The sequence below is a fragment of the Gossypium hirsutum genome, chromosome A12 (assembly GCF_007990345.1).
Source record: "Gossypium hirsutum isolate 1008001.06 chromosome A12, Gossypium_hirsutum_v2.1, whole genome shotgun sequence".
NCBI classification, from domain to species: Eukaryota; Viridiplantae; Streptophyta; class Magnoliopsida; order Malvales; family Malvaceae; genus Gossypium; species Gossypium hirsutum.
Genome location: NC_053435.1, coordinates 106,165,735 through 106,188,065, shown reverse-complemented (window position 1 = coordinate 106,188,065; position 22,331 = coordinate 106,165,735). Strand labels below are relative to the sequence as shown.

Here is a 22,331-nt window from a genome sequence, read left to right as displayed (position 1 = left end):
AACAAATAAACCCTAAACTCAAAATATAAAATTTTCTCGAGATTCTCACAAACCCTCTTAATTTTGTTGTTGTTATTCTAAAACTATTTAGGGTTGCTAAGAGCCCTATTTATAGGTTAAGTTTTTTGTACAAATATGGCTAAAACATCCCTAGAATAATTATAGTTAGACTGAAAAAAGATAACAGAGTTTAACTAGGAAAATAAACCTAGTTGAGTAGGAAACACGTCGCCACGTCACTATCAGCTCGTTAGGACGTTGTGGTCGCATCGTTGGAATAACAGTTCTTCCTCGTTACGACATCAATTCTGTTTCGACCAAAATGTGAGACACACTCTATATATATACCATAATTTACGCTGTTTAATTCATATTTTATAGTTATATATATCGAGAATTTACATGTATAAATATACAAACAAAAAAAGATAAACAAAAAAATAGACAATTTCTTTTCACGATAATTATGTACAATCAAACTAAAATTATACATATATCGATTTTATATGATATTACTCGAATTTAAATACTTAAAAGATTTAAGATTTCAACAATTATAGAATATATGGTTAGGAGGGGACATAAATTGATGCAGCCATCAAATCTCCCACTAAATAATTATATCCTATTCTCTTTTTATTTTATCCTCCTTTCACTCAGCTTTTGAATTTGGGATTGGGAAATGAGAATCAAAAGCAAATATAACACTGAGCACATGGAGAACGGACAATGGGAGGACATGAAGCATGTGCAATGCGCTACTGCCCTTATAATGCGACTGTGAATGAATGAAAGACACACACCCTTCAATTATACCTATCCATAACTTCTTTCTTTTTTTCCTATAATTAATATTATAAGTAAAACCTCTCTTTTACATTCTAACTCGCAAAAATTTAAATTACTCAAATCTAAAATTTTAAATCGAAATATTTCAATTTCAAAATAACATTTGAAATTAATCTAAATATTATTCTATCGACTTGATTCAAATTAATTTAACTTTAAATTGATTCGATCTTTATTACGAGTTAATTGAAAAAAGTATAACTCTATAAGTTTACACAATAATATTTAATCTTTCAATTGAGTTGATGTTACGAGTTAATTAAAAATTAATTTAATTAGAAAATATAAAAAGAACTATTTTTTAGATAAAATAATAAATTTTTTTTGGATTTTTATATTTTATATATTTTAAAAAAATCAATTTATAATTAATTTAGAAATATAAGTGCATATGTGAATATGAAAACCCATAAATTTTAAAGTTCAATTGCAACTATATTTAATTTTTATATAATTAATTAATATAAACTAATCAAACCAAAATAGAAAATCTTAATCTCAATTAACTCAATCAAAAAATAAAAAAAATAAACATTCACAGATTTTATTCTTCTATAAGAATTTTTATCCTCCACCACTTCCCTTTCGATTTTAATACTAGTTTTATATCTCGATGTTTATCATCTCCACTCATGTATTTTTCTTTTATCTCCCTTTAAATATTTTATTTCATAATGTGTAATTATTTAAATGATTTTCTCTTATTTTAGACATTATAAAAGCTGCATTTGCATATAAACTAAAACCCAAATCTAATTAATAAATCTTCGAAAATCTACAATAATATTGATTTAACCTCCAACCAACAAAAACCTTCAAATTTCTGAACTTATTCTTTAATTTAATCAACCAATAAATACTATCTGAAAAATAACTTACATCAAGGTAATTTGATCTTAAATATAATTTATTGTCTCATCTCATATACAATAAAAGAAAAACTAAACCTAAAATTTAAATGCACCTAATAATAATCGAAAACACATCTGTCAATTCATCACATTCATAACAACTATGGACCAAAAATATATATAGAAAAGAAAACAGTAGAGAAGTACTGGCAAAAAGAAAAATGTAGAAGACAACTCAAAAGGGGTTGATTAAGTTGCCCCACCTCTAAACAGTTGTGTATTAATTAATGTATGATGTACATAATAATAATTCATCTCCATATGATGAATCTGGGGATCCAACATTTAATAATGGAACAGTGACATGTGAATTAATGATTAACACCACCCTTTTAAGGTACCCAGTAATTGCTATAAAACGATTACAATTACCCATATTTACAGATGGGATTAAATTAAAGTTCACGCTTCTCTTTTTCGAGTAATTATACTTATTTCGAATTAATTTAGCACGATTTAAATTATACATTAATACATATTTAATCCACTTTTTTTTTTTTTTACTCCAAACATGTGATATAACTATTAGAGTTGTTGAAAATCAGACCAAGCGCGAAATTGTTGAAAATCTGAGTCATCTCTGTTCATTCCATAGAATAGGATTGTTTAGTTAAACATTTACTAAATATATAATTTTGATAATTAAATAGAGTACTTAGTTACTAAAAAGTATGGATTTGACTTAATGGTATAATTTTTAGCATATAGAAAAGGATAAAATATTAAAATTTCAAATTTCATCACTAATTTTTTTAATAATAATAAAAAACAATACAAAGCAATGTTTTTGTTTCATGGTTTGATAAATTGTAATAACGATATGACATTATTTTATACATTGGACACATTTTTTTTTATCGATCTTTTTATTGATTGGACAACTTTTCAACCAATTTTATATATACATTAGCCTAAACTCTGAACCAGTCCTAAAACATAATCAATGTTTTATTTTATACCCTTAAAATCCTCATTAACAAAACTCATGAAAATTAGTTGCATTACAAGCCAATTATTTGTGCCCAAAACAGAAGCCAATCCTTGGACTTGGCAATATCTTATAAACTATAGAGTTACAAAATGGTGAAGAACTTCAAGCCCAATAAGGTAAAAAAAAAAAAAGGAAATGCCAACAAATATGGACTGACCTTCACCATTTTTGGATCCAGGAAGCTCCCAGATTTGAGATTCCCTTCTTGACTTTTTGCAAATTTAAGTGAGAGTTCTAGGCATTGCCCGTTTCCATTTACAAAGGTGAACTGGCCATTGCCTCATTTAAACAAACATGTTCAAGACACCGCAAAACATTAGAAACAAAATGAGATCATAAACGCTATGTTAGGATTGAGCTAACAATTACAAACACCCCCTCTACAACTCTTGCTTGCCCTTTGTTTTTTTCATCTTTGCCTTAAACCTTGACTTGGCAACGAGTGTCTGTACCGTGTTTATAAAGTTCCCAACAGCCATAACAACCAAAAGTATGCCACAAAAATTATCTGCCAAAACCCACATTTTTCTATCACTGATTACATTATTTTCTAGAATATATACAGCAGTAATACTTGTTTTCTGATTTTGATGTGTGTTTTTTAACAGCATAAATGAATGAAGAGAGAAGCTTTGAGAAGTGAAACTACCTGCCATTCAGGAACAACCCAAAAAAATGCTGTCTTGAGCAGTAGTACTCCAACATATGCCTCGAAACCCTAAAATTATGTTCACAAGCACACGAGAATATGATAAGGTTTGATTGATCGAAAACTGATCAATTTATGAAATGCATAGAAGGCAAGAACGTACTTCACCTCAAAGTTGTATGGCCACTTCAAATAAGTTAAACAGATTACTTATTAGTCTAAAAGTGGTATGCAACTCAAAATACCGACTTATTTGTTGACTTGAACCATATTAATTTATGGAAATCATAAGGACACTTTAAGTTTGTGAGTTTCTGAAGGCTTTAGACCCTTTTAGTAGAACTACATAAAATGGAAAATTTCCCATCTAGACATTCTTACCAATTAGTCAAAAGTTTGCTTGTATTACCTGCATAAGGAAAAGTATTGGACATAAAACCCACAACTGACCATCTACACCAGCCGTTTCTCCCCAGACAACATCCATTCTCTTAGCCTGAAATCAACCATGTTAAAGATTAGAACCCAGAATTCTCCATATTGCAAGGATCTGATGGAGGCATAATAGCTACTACTCATGGCCAAGATTTTGTAAGATGTAAAAACAAAAGGGCATTCAGACCAAGGTTATAACTAGTATGCAAAAAAAATTAATGTTGATGAAGGGGAAAAAGATGTTCTTGATGCAGAAAGAGCAATAGCAACTTTCCTAGGGCAATACGAGTATAAAGTCTTTGGCGCTGATATCTATTTTGAAGAAGCATGGCAACCCCTTGCATCATAGCCCATTGAAAGAAAAGTTCTACACCCCTCTGCACAGGATCGAACAGTTCGTTAATCGATGACACAAAATATAATTACTGAAAAATAGTACAAGAAGGACCTGCTTCTGAGTACAATTAGGCTGTCCTTTAACCTCCCAAGTGATACTAACTAGGGCCATAGCCATGGCACAATAGTGATGGTATATCCACCTGGGAACGTGTCACAGTCAACAATTCAATTGCAAGACTAACCAGGAAAATATGATTCACAAACACAAATTACAGATAATAACCAAAAATGAACATTAGAAGTTTTAGAATTGATAACTAACACATGGGAACTTCATAATATAGGTAATAAATTTAACTCCCAAGCTGTCATAAGCCACAATCCAAGAAACATGTATCCGCACAAAACTGAGAACATATTAAATCTAGACTAGATAAGTAATTTCCACAAAATCATAAAATCATACTGATAAAGAAGATTCCACAAGGTACTGGAGGCTTCATGGCTAGATCCAGTTACTGAGTGGATTCAAACAACTTCAAATAACCCAGATAAAACCATCATGGATAAAACCTCTTTCCCACTGATTTTGACATGTTGAAGTTGTAATTAATGCAATTCAGCCCAAGCTAGAAGGGCTTATATAGCCAAGCAAAATGCACGTACACAATCACTAGCAAGACTACACACTCTCACAAACAGATCATGCAATGTAGCCAAGACAATAAATCAAGAGGTTTACAGAAAGAGCAATAAGAGACTGTTCCAAGCACTAACAGCAATCGATCTAAAACCAATTACCTACTTGAAGGTCTAAATATTTGATTCCAACCAAGCAAGGAGTAAGATATAGATAAACCATATACAGCACAAGAAATGGTTACAAGTTACAGCCAGTACATAACATCAGTTCTGATGAAGTAAACAAAGGAGAAATTTAACATTGAAATAGGCACCATCCATCCATGTCCTAACACAAACAAATAAGAATATCCCACCCCATACTGGTGACCTCTCACCTTCAAACTCTCCTGTGATGATCTTAGGACATCTTATTCTCCCTGATGCATTTTACTTACTAATTTCTACTTCTCCATTCACCCAGGTACTCACACACAAGCAGGAACTCTGTAGAAAGCAAATATCTCATCCAAGTGGTCCTATACAATAGCACAAGTTCACTAACCTAAGCATGGGAGAGAATTACAACATGAATTTGATTACTCCAGAATGAAAATGTGATATGGTAGGACGATTGGTGTCAGTGCATAAACATGAACCAGAACAATGACACCAATTGCTTAAATCTTTCAAGCATCGTACCTTAGCTAGCATTACATCAAAACTAGTCCCCTTAAATGAGAAACAGGAAAAAGAGAACCATCTGATAGCTAGGAAATGAGCTTATCTTCAAATATAATCTTGGCCACAAGTTGCCATTTGCCTGAACTTAAACTCACCTCCCAGGTTATTTTAATCTCATAGGTACTGCATATCACAATCACATTTTTCATGACAAAGTCCCATTTTGACAAACAAAATCAACACTAGAAAGCAAACAAGCTTTGCTCTGAGGAAACTCCAGAAAGAAGATGATATGCAATTACCATGGACAAATATCACTTCCATTTGACCGCAATATGTTCTCACGTAAAGCCAAACCAGTGTAAAGGAACAACAACCATGCCTGACAAAGCATACACTTGGCATTAAATCACAGAAAATAAAAAGGAACTTGGATTAGATGCAAGAAATGAACTAAATCCCCGAGAACAAATCAACAACCTAAGGAAAAACATGTATAATACCTGGTACAGCTGAACTGGAAATGCAGACAAGCATCCTTCCCAGATCCAAGATCTTAAAATAAGCAAAGTTAATGGGAAGAGAAGAAACAGAAAGGCAGTCCTCTCCTGTTGAAGGAAATAGTACTTAGTAAGTAGAAATACTTAAATTTCAAATATTCCCACGTTTTTTCCCTTCAAAAAGCAATAAAGAAACCATGAATCCAGGAAATGCTACTACTAAAATTTGAAGTGTAAATATAAAGTGGTAAGCGATGACTGAAATGTAAAATCCACCTGCATGTGCATATCGGGGTAATGACATGCGATTGTGAAATTGAAGAACATATCGAATGCCAAGCAAAACACAATCAAATAAAAGAATTTCTTTAAAAAAGAAAAAGAAAAAAAAAGAGTCCAAGAGCATGATGCTTACTCTGTAGCTGTTATATTCCTCTTTAACTTTCAACTGGACGTCTTTGCGAGATGCACGCACATTTATTGTCCCAGAAACGTCTTCAAAAATTTTGCTGTCATCCCCAATTAGAAATTCATAACATCAGGAACTTCAAATTACTTCATTCAAAGTACAAAAAAAAAATAGAAAAAGAAAAAGAAATTACAATACCCTGATATTTGGCAGGAAGAAAAGCAGCGGCATCTCCATCGGTTACAAAGCATCTGGCTCTCTCTAAATCCTCTTCGAGCTGTTTCAAATCCAAAATTTAATTAATTTTATTAAAAGATGAAAAAATAAAAAGGAAGGTGCAAGCAATGTAGGGAGTTTCTTTTAACCTTGTCGGCGAGCTCGGGATCCAAAAGCTTTTGAGAGAGTACGGAAGTGATCAAGGAACGGAGGCGGCGAATAGAGGATTCGAGGGAATTAGCTCTTTGACGAAGGGATTGCTCCTCATTGGATAGCCTCCATAAAAGCGAAGCGCCTGATTCTTGCAACTCCCTCGTTTGCTCCAGCACTTCCCCTACTTCTTCTTCCACGTTACTCGCCAATTCCTCCACCTTCTCCATTTTTTAAAAACTTATTTTCTTCTCAGATTTTCAATGTAAAAGAACAAATATATATATACACACACACACAAACGAATAAATAGTTGGATGCTTTGCTCACTACTATACTATGATATCACTCCCCACTTCTCTGTTTTTTCCTCTTTAAGCTTTTATTGCGGGAGACGATAGAAAAAAAACCAGAAGATAAATTATGATAGATAATAAATCTCTTAATCTCATATTGTTAAAATCCCTCAACTCGTTAAATATTTGGAATTCGTCTTCATATTTTTATTTTTAAAAATTTTATCTTCCTATTTTTTAATTTTTCAAAAAAATTCTAATCTACCAATTACACTATTTGAAGCTTCAACTTACAACTGAATTAATAAGTATTCTTACACCAAATTATTCAACTAAATAAATAAATAATAATTTAAAAAAATTTAAATTATTAATTTATAATAAAAAATTCAAATTTTATAATAATTTTCTATTGAGTTAAACCAATATTTAGGGTCTCAACTTAACTATTCTTATATTACAGTTTAATTTTTTTTAAGTTACACCTAGAATTTAGTAATTGTTTCCGTACTGAGACTTATATTAGACAATTATTTACTCTTAGGGGTGAGCAAAATTTGATTTAATTCGAAAAATATAATAAAAATTTTAAATTTTGAATTAAATAGTTCGAGTTATTCGGATAAACTCAAATAAAAAATTAATTTTTTTACTTAACTCGAATATGAATTGCACAATTTGACTTATCAAAATAAGAGAAGACAAAACTATGTCGTTTTGATAAATGTTTATCCATTAAGTTAATCATTATATTGTTTATGTAATTAAATAATTTTGTATTTCATTTACTAGTTAAGTAATCGGTCCATATAAACACAATATTGAGTAGCAATAATAGGATTCATTAACTCAACTCGACTTGACTCGAAATTTTTTAACTTGATTCGATTCAATTCAAAAATTTTCAAATTAAACTTGGTTGTTACAATAGGATTCATCAATTCGACTAACTCGAAATTTTTTGACTTAATTCGACTCGATCAAATACTCACCCCTAGTTTTCACATTAGGGCTTGAATACCTTTTTGTCTAAGTTAATCCCTAAACTTGGTAATTGTTCTTATATTGGTACTTGAACTTGACAATTGTTCTCACATTAGGGTTTATACTATGCAACAATTCCACAACAGGGCTTGAACTTTTTTGGGTTCAAATTAATCCTTGAATTTAGTAATTTTTTTTCATATTGAGGCATGAACTTAATAATTATTCTCGCATTGGTGTATGAACTTAAAAAAAAAACTACAATATGAAAACAATTATCAAATTCAAAGCCTAATTTGGACAAAACAAAATTCAAATTCCATAAACAAATTCATGATTTAACTTTAAAAAATTCCTAATTTTTTTCATATTGAATCATTGTTCACTAATAGTGGCGTCCTGTGCTTTCGTTGTCTTTTCGGAAACATAGCCTTCTGAGAGTGGGGGCCTTTTTTCTATTAACGGTATTGTTAGACCGATCACGTAAATGCAATAGGAAACATTATACGAGAAAATAATGAAAGTATACTAAATTATAGAATATTTTTCTAATATATCAAAATTTATATATGATCTTATAAATATAATGTTAATTTATAATATTTTAATGTTCGACATCGCACATATAACTCTTTTTTTTTGTATTTATTAATTTATAGATGATAAAAACAAATATTTTGTATTGTTTTTGTTGACATGAATTTAAATTTGGACCATCTCTTTACTTATTCTTGGTAAAAGTATAATTGAGAGAAGGGCAAGGATCACCTGAACTTTCCCAGGTTTTCCAATTGCCAATTCATATTTATATATACAAACAAATGCTTTGTTGGGGGTAGATTTTATATATTTTCAATTTTGATGCTATTATTAATTTTTGAGTTGGGATAAATGCAATAAATGAAAGGTAGAAACATGTCAAACTTAATTATTATTCATAATTGAATTAAATAAGTCGAGTGAATTAGAATCAATTGAGGTATTGATTTGATAAGAGATATAAAATTTGTTAATTCATAAATTGGTATGAACCAGTTGAATCAGATTAAAAAAATTGATTAAATCGATTAGATAAAAAAAACGATAATTTAATTATCTGATCATTGATGTGATTCCAAAAATATTGGAGACAATAACCTTATATCCCCACCCAATGCCAACAACCTGCATAAAGTGAGTTTCATTGAGGGATAAAATTGATTTCGGTGAGATGAATGACGAGAAAAGTTACTAAAAGGATGAGATTATATAATGTATTGGTGGGATTAAAATTAATAGTGGAACATATATTTAAAACATTGCTGATCTCTAATAATTAATTCTAGAGCCCAAACATTAACCCACAAGTGTGTAGAAATTTTCAAGTTGATAAAGCCCATTTAAATTAACACCCAAAGGCCCAATAGTTCCTCGTAACAACACTGCCGTCTTCTATCTGGGTTTCCTAAAACCCTTAAAATCAAATTGGGGAAGGACAGAGAAAAGAAGACTTTGGGGAAGAAAGTTAAGCTTTGAATACCCAGAAACAGAGTGGAGAAGATGTGGTTAGCGGGGTTGGTGAAGAACAACATAAAGGGAGGGAATGGCGGCGTTGGGAGTCTACTGGTTCGATACATGTCGAGAACTAGGGCAGTAAATGTGAGAAAGATCAATCCAAAAGTACCCATTCCGGAAGCTAAATCCATCGCCAGTTCCCTATATGACCTCATCAAGCAACGTGGTCCTCTCACCGTTCCCAACACTTGGACTCTCGCCCAGGTCTTCTTATTATTGATTGTAATTTTTTTTTTGTGATTATCATTTTTAAAAAATGCCGATCGCCTTCACTAATTTGCATTATTTCTCCTTTATTCTCACTTGTTTCTGAATACATTAGTAAAGGTCTTAGCTTTTCCTTCAAATTCATCTTGCATTTGTTGCCTTGTTCTTACAGTTTTGTCTTGTAGGTTTTGTTTATGAACTTAAAATCTGTTTTTTAAACTATCATTTCATTTATTGATATGTCAAAATTTTATAGATTATGTCTGTACAATTCCATAGGGTTCTGAATTAAAGAGGCAAAAAAAAAAACAAAAAAAACACTCTAATTTGTTAAAAATGGATTATCAAAGCTAGATTAGATCACTGCATTCATTTTCTCAATATCTCTTTGCCATTTATTTGCATTTTGTTTCCGATGAATCTAAATGAATTGCCATAGTATTTTTTACATCTATTACTAATAAAGATGTAATTTTCCTTTTTCTTTTTAGCTGTAATTTGCATTCTGTTCTATCGATCAAATGGGTTATGTCTTAACCTTTTAGCATGAATATACTGGTAAAAACTGTGAGAGCTCTTTAGATAGTCAATATCCATTAATGCCTTGTACATGCTGAAAATGCTTACTATATGTGCTCCGCAATGCCAAGCAACACACACCAACGCAGCAATTAGACATGTATCATGATGCAGTACTACCTATATTATAAGTAGTTGTCGTCTTTTGGATGTCATGCTGTAGTTGATGGTTTCTACTTAGGCGTTCGTTATGCTGGTTTACTCAGATTCTGCATTGCATGGCATTTTTTTTGTCAACTTCAATGTTGTTGTATTTATACTAAATTCTTGTTTCTAACTTTGGTGCTTTTCATTCAAATGAAAGGAAGCTGGAATTGGTGGATTAAACAGCAAAACACACATGAAGATAATGCTCAAATGGATGAGGGGAAGAAAATTGTTAAAGTTGTTCTGCAACCAAGTTGGGTCCAACAAGAAATTTTTGCACTGTACGCTGCCGGAAGAACCTCGAACTGAACAATCAGAAAGCCTTCCAGAGCCTGTACTGCAAACCAAGAAGAAGCCTTCTGCTAAGAGAAAGAAGAAAACTAAAAAATGATTTATAATGGTTCTTTTGCATGCAATCAACTTTGCTGCTATACAAAGATCCTGTAGGAATTCGAGTGTTACGTTTTGGGTGAATGCCTCTATCGTATTTTATCTGCTCCTTTTACCTTACTTAGGCATTTATTTTGCAGGTTCCTTCTTCCTTTTTCTCATTAGAATCTTCTGAACACAAGCGTGATGAGTTTTAATCGGATCTGATGGACTGAAAGATGTTAAAGCATGTTTGCCTGGTTAATAATGTTTATGTTTATGTGCCTGCTGACTGTTATTTGATATTGGGTTGCCTATGTTGTCTTTAAACATGAACTGGATTTTATGACAGGTTTGTAGCTGGAGGTTTTAGACAACAATTTGATCAGACAACATGCTGAAAATTGTGTTGTGCTGTTAAGAAGGATACTAAGAATCTCAACTAGGAATTTTTATCAAGTTTGGTTGATTTGTGAAGATATTTGTATTCCAACACTTGATGATGCTAAATTAGAGTGCAAGAAACGATGTCAAAGTTAATACATAATTATATTGACCTTAATTCCCACGGTTGTCTGCGTTTAGTTCAATGTTCTAAATGGCAATTTTTTTTTTAGGGGGCGGGGTGTTGAAGATAACTGGTCAGTTGAATCAGGAATCGATATTCGGAAATAATTGGAATTGTTTTGAGCTAGTAAGAAATCGAAATTAAGAACTGGGAAAATTTGTTCGTAAAGAGTGATTGTTTAATTTTTTATATTTTAATAACAAAATTTTGGATGTTTTTATGTTGTTTGAGTTCATTTTTAATATTTTATTTGTAAATATTTCATTGGATTGAAGTGAAAGCTGGAATTTGAATTGATTTTATTTTCATTGCAATTCCTAAAAAGGGTCCATGTATTTGCAACAACTCCAAAGCAGTAAAACATGATTTTCCATCTCTAAATCGAGCTCTTTGGCTAACTTTATTTATTTATCATTATATCTTTTAACTATTTTCTCATACATATTTTTCACGATAATTTGCTTTTTGGATCCAATTACTTTTCAATGACTTGCATCATAAATATACTGTATATAATGTATAAAGAAAGGCAACATGTGCATACAGATCTTAATATGCTACAAAGATCACTCAAGTGTGCATCAAGTTCTTTTAGAAGCGGAAGGATTCTGCAGCAACTGGTGCTAGAGTTTGTTGGCAATTGATCTGTTCACCAAAGGCAAAAGGGGGCTTGGGATTGAGAAATCTAGTTGACTGGGATAAGACTTGTATATTACATAAAATCAGAGCCATTCTTTTTGGAGAAGGCTCCCTTTGAATTTCATCACTCAGAGTAAATGTTTTGAAGGGAAGGAGCCACTGAGATGCTACTTGTCATTCCATAAGCAATTGGAATTGGAGGAGATTTCTTAAGCTAAAGGAAATTGTTGCTAGGTCGTCAGTTGGTAATATCATCACTTCATAGATTTTAGAGGACATTAGAGTCAAGAATAGCAAAGTTTCTTGGCACAAACTGGTTTGCTTAACCTTACATATCCTAAACGCTACATCATTGCTTGGTTGGTTGTGTTAAATCGGCTTCCAACTAAAGATAAGACTTATTTCTCAAGGGCTCAACGATGATGCAACATGTTTGTTTTGCGACATGGATGATGAAACAAAGGATCATATCTTTTTTGAATGTAGCTATTCTAAAAAGATCTTAGAGATGGTTTTGCAACTTTGCAACATTGGTAAGTTGTTGGATCTTGGAGTCAAGAACTGGCGTGGGCATTTTTACAGTTGAATGATAAGTCTCTTATGGTTGCTATACCCAATCTTGTTTGGAATGCTTATATCTACACTTTATGGTGGGGGGGGGGGATAGGCCCGTTGTAACACCGTTATACCCGGTCTGACTATATAGACCCGGTATATGACTATTACATCTGGTGCCAAAGCGATTTTGGCTAGACATTCTATAATTCAATCATTCATACATTGTGTTTTAACTTATTTAACTAAAAACAATTATTAATATAAATATCCGAAGTTATTAATGGATGTTTGTTTGCGTTTAGAAATAATTTAAAATTTTACTTTTTCCTCAAAACAGGGGCAAAATATCTATACCGCTAAACAAAAACGATACCAAAACTACTCTCTGTTCCTCAAAAAAAAGATTGATTTTTAGATCAATGTATCTTGGGATATGGTGACAAAAACAGTTTGAAAAAAATTGCTAATAAGCCCCCTGCACTAATTCAAAGCATTCAAACACTTCCAAACCAATTCAATTACCCTCAAACTCATTAAAATTCACCACAAAATCTATATAATAACATCATATATGCATGCATATGTTAAGCTATTATAAATTACTTTAAAAAAAAAGGTGATACATATATTCACCTATACCAAAAACCTATGTACATGCCATATTAACCCCAAAAGTCATACATACAATCCTGCTGTAACAACCCCTACCCGTATCTGTCGCTGGAATAGAGTACGAGGCATTACCGAGAAGCACGAAACACTTATAGATAATTTAAATACATTTTCATAACAACTTGTCTCGATTTCATACTATTTCGTATTTAAGCTTTATTCACTAAAGTCTTTGAAATATCATCTTTACGCAAATAACAAACATGAGGTACATAATTCCGTAGTTATAAATGAACACATTTATCAAACATATTCCATGTTTATATATATATATCATAGTCTCAAATTTACATGTATCAATTACCATCACTTCCTCGTATTTCAGACAAATACGTGTAACAATTCATAAATATGCAATTCACTAACTCTTCCTGCCAATCACGATTTAAATTGCCAAATCACTTATTGAGCCCAATTTCAATGTACACTAAAATCTATCATATAAATTTGGATGTACGCATTCATCAATAAATTCCATGTACAGATATCATCATCTCTTATTTCCACATACATTTACTTTCCACATTCATGAATTCAAATAGCATATACAAGACATACCAATGTATTTCAGGTACGTTTTCATGATATTTCATTTCGAACTCAGATTATTTCATACTAGAAGTTTTCTCATTAACTCATTTGGAATACCAATTCATACGGATAATACACTCAAGGCGTAGAAATATATAATCACAAATGAACTCATTCATCAATCGGGTTTTATGCTCATGTCTCATCAACTCGTATTTCCTTATGTCACATAATTCCATGTAATACTTACCAAACTTTTTCAAATTAGTGAACATCTTACGGAATTGGTCTGCACCGGTATGCACTGAATTTCACTGACAATCACAGATGCCATAGCATAGCTATGGTCTTTTCACTAGAATGCCATAGCTCAGCGATGGTCTTACATTTTATACACATATCACACCGATGTCTTATCCCAAATATGGTCTTACACAGAAATCACTTGTCACTTGTAGCCGAAGCTGTAATAGCCCGATTTTAGGCTTAGTCGGAACAGTGGTTTCGGGACCACAAATCCGACGAAAAAAAAATGTAATGGCTTGAATTTTCAGAGGTGTTGGAACGGTGATTCGAGATCACTAAATTCGACAAATGGGTAGAAAATATTATTAATTTAGTAAGTATAAGTTAAATATGAAGTTAGGAAAATTTTTGAAATAGTGAATAGTGCACTAGAAATAAATATTAAAATAATTAGAATCGAAATGAGGTATCAAGACCTCGGGGATTTTAAATGGAGTGTTAAAAAGTTAGTATTAAAGTTTCGTTAAGAAATTTTAAAGTTCCGATAATTAATTGAACAAAAAGGACTAAATTGTAACAAATGCAAAATTTTAGGAAATGATTAAATAGCTTAAATGATAAAAGGAAGAGGGCTTAAAAGGCAAATAGACCCAAGGTCTATTTGGGCTGGACGGCAGAGGCATGAAATCAGCAAGAAAGTAAGGAGAATTAAGGGCAAAATTGGAAAATTACAAAATTTGCTTAATAAAGTTAGGACCCAAGTGGAATTATCTAGATTTCTCTTCATTTTTCTGAATTCTCATCAGCTAAAACACCTTGGAAGGGCTTCTTCAAGCTGGTTCTTCATATTTTTATTACAAGTAAGTTCAATTCTTGACTATTCTTGAAATTTTTGTATTTTTAAGACTTTTACAACTAGGCCCACTTGTTAAATCCATTAGTTTTTGATTTTATGAAAGAAGTTGAAAGTTGATATGAATATGTGCTGGAAGTATATGATGATTTAGCATAAAATTAGAGCTTTAAATTGTTCATATGCTGATTTTATTGAAAGAATTGAATAGAAAGTGAATGTTTGGGACCTAATAGTAAAAGAGTTTGAAGATAGAGTTATATGTGGAAATTCTGAATTTCAATATTTGTGTAACAACTTATAATGTCTAGTAAAGTACTAATTGAGAAAATTAGATTAATTGAGGGGTTAATTGAGAAAGGACCGAATTGTATAAACTGTGAAATCAACATTTTGCACTAAAGTAGTTTTGGACAGCAGCAGTAGTGTAACTTTGAAAAATCACCAAAAATTGTAGAGATTGAATTAGAGGATGAATAAAATATGAAACTAAAGCTTATTGAGTCTAGTTTCTTATAAAAGAAATGACGTGAGCAATGGAATTATAAATCATGAGATATAATAGATTTTGTGAGACAAGGTCAGAATGAATTCGGGTTCCCCTGTTCTGACTTTGGAAAATCATTAAAAATTGTACAGAAATGATTATGAGTTATAGTTTATATGGTTAGAATCCTTAATGAGTCTATTTTTAGAAGAAACAAGCTAAAACATCATCCGAATTCTGTACAATGAGATAATTAATTTTTAGTGAAGAGTGGTCGGAACTATCAGACAGCGAAACAGGGGAAAATTTAAAGAATAAACTGTACTATATGGCTGAACCAAAAATTATGAAAATTTTATGGTATGAAGATATGTGAGTCTAGTTTCAGGGAAAATTAACGGATCTTAATTTGGAGCTCTGTAGCTCCGGATAAAAATAATTTAGTGACTCTGACTCGGATAAATAGCTTTGAATATACATGTTAGTGAGTGTTGAAATTATGGTTAATGTTGTTTAAGTGTGTTATACACATTAAGGATATGGAATGGAGAGGAGGAGGAGGAAAATTGGGAAATATATGAATGATTCGTGTATAAATGGTCATATGTTTGATTATAACTCATAAACGATGAAATATGAATGATGCTTATTTTTGTGCATTATTGGTCATGGTTTAAGCTCATGTGTAAAAATAAAGTTTCATAGTATGTGTGTATGGTATATTCAGTATATGATTTGGCATGAAATAATACCATGAATGGTTTATGAATTAACACATGTTGGTAAGCCTGATATATGAATAAATGATCAAATTGAGCGGAACGCCGGATTTGAGTACTTCTGATCAAGTGACAAAGTGATAAGTGGTAGCTTTAGCTACACTTATCTGATCAAGTGACAAGTGGAAAGTGATAAGTAATAGCTTCGGCTATACTTATCTGATCAAGTGACAAAGTGATAAGTGATAGCTTCGGCTACACTTATCTGATCAAGTGACAAGTGAAAAGTGATAAGTGATAGCTTCGGCTATACTTATCTGATCAAGAGACAAAGTGATAAGTGATAGCTTTAGCTACACTTATCTGATCAAGAGACAAAGTGATAAGTGGCTACACTTATCTGATCAAGAAACAAAGTGATAAGTGGCTACACTTATTTGATCAAGAAACAAAGTGATAGGTGGCTACACTTATCTGATCAAGAGACAAAGTGATAAGTGGCTACACTTATCTGATCAAGAAACAAAGTGATAAGTGGCTACACTTATCTGATCAAGAAACAAAGTGATAGGTGGCTACACTTATCTGATCAGGGACAAGTGATAAGTGATCATACGTAAGACCATAGTTATACTATGGCAAAGTGAAAGTGAAGTACTCAATTTTCCGTGACCGTTCCCTAATTTGATTAAGGATGGTAAGTGACAAATGGGCCCAAAAGAATTAAAGTAAATGGATAAGTGGTAGTGTATTTATATCAGGACGATGTTGTTATTCAAACTAAAGTGATATTTTCATTGCTAAATTGAGAATTTCATAAATGTGTTATTGAATGGTATAATCAATAAACATTGAGTTAAATGGTAAATACGTATTAGTTTTGAATTTGATGTCATTGAATTGTACGTGAATTAAATGGAAATTGCTAGTGATATGATTTAAATTATGAGCATGAGAAATTGCGAATTGAATGAAATGGAAATGAAGCATTAAATTGCATGAGTATGTATCGGGTCTCGCAGGCCCTAATTATTATGATTATAATATTTTGAGGATATATTGTGAAAAGTTATAGAAACATGTTAATTATTTTGAAAGTTTTAATTTTGATGAAATTTTATAACTCGGTTAAATACGTTTACAAGTGTATGTGTTTTGGTAATGCCTCGTACCCTATTCCGGTGTTGGATACGGGTAAGGGGTGTTACAGAAGCTATCACTATTCATTGATCAGGTAGCCGGAGCTACCATTTTTCACTAATCAAGTAGCCGATGATCAGGTAGCCGAAGCTACCACTTTTCATTGATCAGGTAGCCGAAGCTACCACTTTTTACTTGTCATTTGTCCTTGATCAGATAAGTGTAGCTGAAGCTATCACTTATCACTTTCATTTGTCCTTGATCAGATAAGTGTAGCCGAAGCTATCACTTATCACTTTCACTTATCCTTGATCAAATAAGTGTAGCCGAAGCTATCACTTATCACTTTCATTTGTCCTTGATCAGATAAGTGTAGCCGAAGCTATCACTTATCACTTTCACTTGTCATTGATCAGATAAGTGTAGCCGAAGCTATCACTTATCACTTGTTGCCATGGTCCAACCATGGTCTTTTCCTTCAATTCATCATCTTGTCACTGAATTGTAATGCTCAATTTGATCATTTATTCAATTTTCATGTGTTTACATTATTCGCGATTTTATCATCAATACATATAAAATAACACATCATGAAATTCATAAAATTAACAAATGGTCACTAAAATTTAGTTATACAAACTCAAAAGTACGATTTTTGTATTATAACGATATTCATAATTTCATAATAAATATTCCAAATAAAACATTATATCATTTCTAATTCAACATTTATCGATTATAATCGGGCATGTGATCAAGTCATTCATATATATATTTACTTTTCCTCCTCCTCCTCTCCATCCACATCCTTAGTATAAATAACACTTGTACGTAACATCATCCATAATTTTCACTATTTACTTATGTGAATATTCAAGCTGTCCATCCGTGTCATAGTCACTAAATCATTTTTATCTTGAGCTACAGAACTCGAAATTAAGATCCATAAATTTTCCCAGAAACTAGACTCATATGTTTTCTTGCCATAAAAATTTCATAATTTTTGGTTAGGCCAATTAATACAGTTTATTCATTGAAGTCTCCTCTGTTCTGTTGTCTGAAAGTTCCGACCCTTCTTCACTAAAAATTAATTATCTTCTGGTACAGAATTCGAATGATGTCCTCGTTTGTTTATCTTGAAAATAGACTCATTCAGGATTCTAAACATATAAATTTAAGCCCCTAATTGTTTTTATCCAATTTTTGATGATTTTTCAAATTCAGAACAGGGGAACCCGAAATCATTCTGACCTTGTCTCACAAAATTTATCATATCTCATGATTTACAATTCCATTGCTTACATAATTTCTTCTATAAGAAACTAGACTCAATAAGCTTAATTTCATATTTTATTCATCCTCTAATTCCATTTCTAAAATTTTTGGTGATTTTTAAAAGTTAGACTACTGCTACTGTCCAAAACAGTTTTAGTGCAAAGTGTTGATTTCCATTTTTCCCCAAATTTCATAATTCATACAATTCAGTCCTTACTCAATTAACCCCTCAATTAAGATAATTTTCTCAATTAATGCTTTTCCTAGACATTAGAAGTTATTTCATAACTATTGAAATTCATAATTTCCACATGAAACTTTAAGTTCAAACTCTTTTACAATTAGGTCCTAAACATTCACTTTCTATTCAATTCTTTCAATAAAATCAGCATATAAACAATTTAAAGCTCTAATTCCATGCCAAATCGTCATATAGTTCCAGCACATATTCATAGCAACTTTCAATTTCTTTCATAGAATTAAAAACTAATGAATTCAACAAGTGGACCTAGTTGTAAAAGTCACAAAAACACAAAAATTTCAAGAAATAATCAAGAATTGAACTTACTTGAAGTAAAAATATGAAAAACCAGCTTGAAGGAACTCTTCCATGGTGTTTTTGCTAATGAGAATGCAGAAAAATAAAGAGAAAATAGATAATTCCACTTTAGTCCTAGCTTTATTAAGTAAATTTTGCAATTTTCCAATTTTGCCCTTAATTCTCCTTATTTTCTTGCTGATTTCATGCCTTGTCGTCCAGCCCAAAGAGGCCTTGGGTCTATTTTCCTTTTAAACCATCTTTCTTTTATCATTTAAGCTATTTAATCATTTCTCACAATTTTGCATTTGATACAATTTAGTCCTTTTTGTTCAATTAACTATCAGAACTTTAAAATTTCTTGACGAAACTTTAATACTAACTTATTAACGCTCCATAAATATTTATAAAAATATTTATGGCTCGATTTAAAATTCCCGAGGTCTTAATACCTCGTTTTTCGATTCTAATTATTTTAATATTTATTTTTAGTACGCTATTCACTATTTAAAATTTTTTTCCTAACTTCACATTTAACTTATACTCACTAAATTAATAATATTTCCTACTCATTTTTCGGATTTAGTGATCTTGAATCACTGTTCTGACACCACTGAAAATTAGGCTGTTACACCTGCCTCTTGGAATGGTGATGATATGGGATGCACACGACCTCGATATTAGCCCAAACGGATCTACTTCACCTACACATTAGAGAATTAATGCGGTAAGTCTATGAAGACTTAGTAAGTACTTCAAGATTTTTAAAATCTTCTGTCATTAATAATATAAAATAAAATTTTATCCATTGTATAGACATGTAATTCTCTTCAATTTAGTCCCTAAAGTTTAATATATATTTTTTAAAAATCACACTTAGCATTACTTATTGTAACCCATTAATTGATAATAGCCAAAGTACGACACTGTAGCCTAATGTAGACTAGCTGAACACTTAGGATATACGGAAATAAATCGATAATGCATTGTTAATGCATATCACATATTACTAAGCAGGAAGTGCAAATAACGATAAGCACCGAAGTACAAAGTAATTACGATAAGAACCAAAGTGTATATTTTACAACAATAAGCACCGAAGTGCGAAATAATACGATAAACGCTTTAATTTTTTCTTAATGGCATGCCATCAATATCCGAATAGTTCGAGACTTGTCTACATGAGCTTTTCTTATTATTAAATCTTTTTATTCATTCACTTGACAGAATATAATATAACTTTGTACTTTTTACAATTTAGTCTTTATCACAATAATAACACTAAAACTTGTAAATTCTCTTCATTTTTACCACATACAACACTATAACATTTTACGACACTTTATTTAAAATCTCTTTCCATATATTCATAATATCATAACATATTTTAATTTCTTTCGATTTAGTCCTTTTTTATTAGCGCCACAATACATCATATAATGGTATACTAATGATATCATTTATTTAGTAATTAAACTACTTAATTAACATAACTTAAACAAATTTACTACTTGAAGTACTTACAACCAAAATTTGGATGATTATTTTTTCTTCTCTTCTACTCCTTGGCCACTTCTTTTCCTTTCCCTTCACTTTTGTCCTCAAACTTATTCTATATTTCTTCAATTTCATAACAACATATAACATTTATAAGTTAAAATTAAAAATCAAATAACTTTTCTGTGCTAGATTATGAAAATAAACATGTATGTTATGAGAATTTCCATCATTCTTACCTTAACTTTTTGAAAACCTAGAACCCTAACTCATGTATTTATCTCTTTTAACCATCTATGTAAGTTTCCTCATGAAATAAAGTTGCTCACTAGTCTTCTTTTTAGCTTTTACTAAAGAAATTAAAAAAAAAATAAAAGTTTAGAGCTTAGCTAGTTCAACAATAGAAGAAGGGCATGGAAGGAAATAAAAGAAAAGTTGAATGGATTTGGGGGAAGGTGAGTGACAGTTGGTGTATTGGGAAAAGTTTTCTCCACTTTTCTACACATTTCCATTAAAAATATCTCACTTTTTTTATTAAATGGTTGATTTGCTAATAAGTCCTAAATGGTCGATTTGCTAATAAGTCCTCAAGCCATTCATCTTTACACTTTTACCCATCATCATTACACTTTAAAATATCTACTTGACTATTTACCATTTTATCCCAACTCATATTTTATAATTCTTAGGTTGACTTATACTTCACTTTGGTTAAATTTCTTTTTAATCCTTCTTTTCTTTCTACTACCATTATGTATCTCTTAACTTTCTAAATTCTCACTTCCACCACAACAATTCTTATACTATTTCAATTTAGTCTAAGCTTCTATTTAAATCTTTTCCATCTCGAAAATATTTTCTAATCTCCTATCAGGTCTAAATACTTTCTAATTTAAAACTAAAAATCTCTATTTAGTATATTTCAAATTTTCTCCACTATTTCCTGACCCGGTCCATCATTGTACCTAACTCGAAGCCAAAATGTGGTTGTTACACCTGTTTTCTAGGTCTGAACCTGAAAAATGGGCATAAAATTTTACCCAAGTCTAGTCGAGATAAAAAAACCCGATCCTGGCCTAACTTGCCCGTATTAAATTTTTTATATTATTATTTTATATAATTTTTTTAAAAATATAATACATTAAACAAATTAAAATAAATATTTTTAACAAATGAAGAAAAATTGCTAGTGTCATATTGTTATCTTTAATTTTCGATGCAAGACAATTGAGTTTTCTGAGAAAATAATAAGAACACGATGAAAGAGAGCATAAAGGAAATAGAATATAATTCAATCATCGATAAAAAAAATAATTCGCGTTTTTTCTATTTAATGCATTCATTTCATATGAGTTTAGCATTACGATTTCTAATTTTTTTTATATAGTGTCTAAAATTATTCATAACTCTTCCCAATCCTTAAATAAAAAGATACTGCGCTTTAACGCACTCGAACAAACAATCTTCTTGTATTGAAATATTAAAATAGTATAACTTTTTCCTAGTCCCACTGTTTAAATAGTTGATTTTTTTTTATTACGACGTGGTAATTCATGATGGAGTCACGGGACAAATAAGGCCAAAATTTAACACCATTAGTTAAAAACATCATATTGATAATCAATATCAAAATAAGCTTTTTCAAAGTAGAAGTATTGTACTAAAAGATTTGATAAATTTCAGGACCAAATATACTATTACCCCTACAGATATTTTGA

The 22,331-nt window shown here is 31.1% G+C and overlaps 1 protein-coding gene and 1 pseudogene across 4 annotated transcripts; one reads left to right on the top strand and one right to left on the bottom strand.

The window, feature by feature from the left end:
* Positions 1-2,692: 2,692 nt before the first annotated feature.
* On the bottom strand, positions 2,693-7,246 carry LOC107929467 (transmembrane protein 120 homolog; annotated as a pseudogene).
* Positions 7,247-9,430: 2,184 nt separating this feature from the next.
* LOC107929615 (uncharacterized) lies at positions 9,431-11,456 on the top strand. 4 transcript variants are annotated; one of them, XR_001692859.2, is made up of 4 exons: positions 9,453-9,792; positions 10,679-10,964; positions 11,052-11,150; positions 11,243-11,456. XR_001692859.2 is itself a non-coding variant. In XM_016861105.2 (2 exons), exons 1-2 carry the CDS (start codon positions 9,574-9,576, stop codon positions 10,910-10,912), a joined length of 453 nt encoding a protein of 150 aa, XP_016716594.2. In that variant the 5' UTR covers positions 9,431-9,573; the 3' UTR covers positions 10,913-11,176. The 4 variants fall into 4 exon arrangements, 1 of the variants encoding a protein (XP_016716594.2); XR_001692858.2 differs by lacking the exon at positions 11,243-11,456 and having other exon boundaries at positions 9,447-9,792; positions 11,052-11,176; XR_001692857.2 differs by having other exon boundaries at positions 10,679-11,150.
* Positions 11,457-22,331: the final 10,875 nt, after the last annotated feature.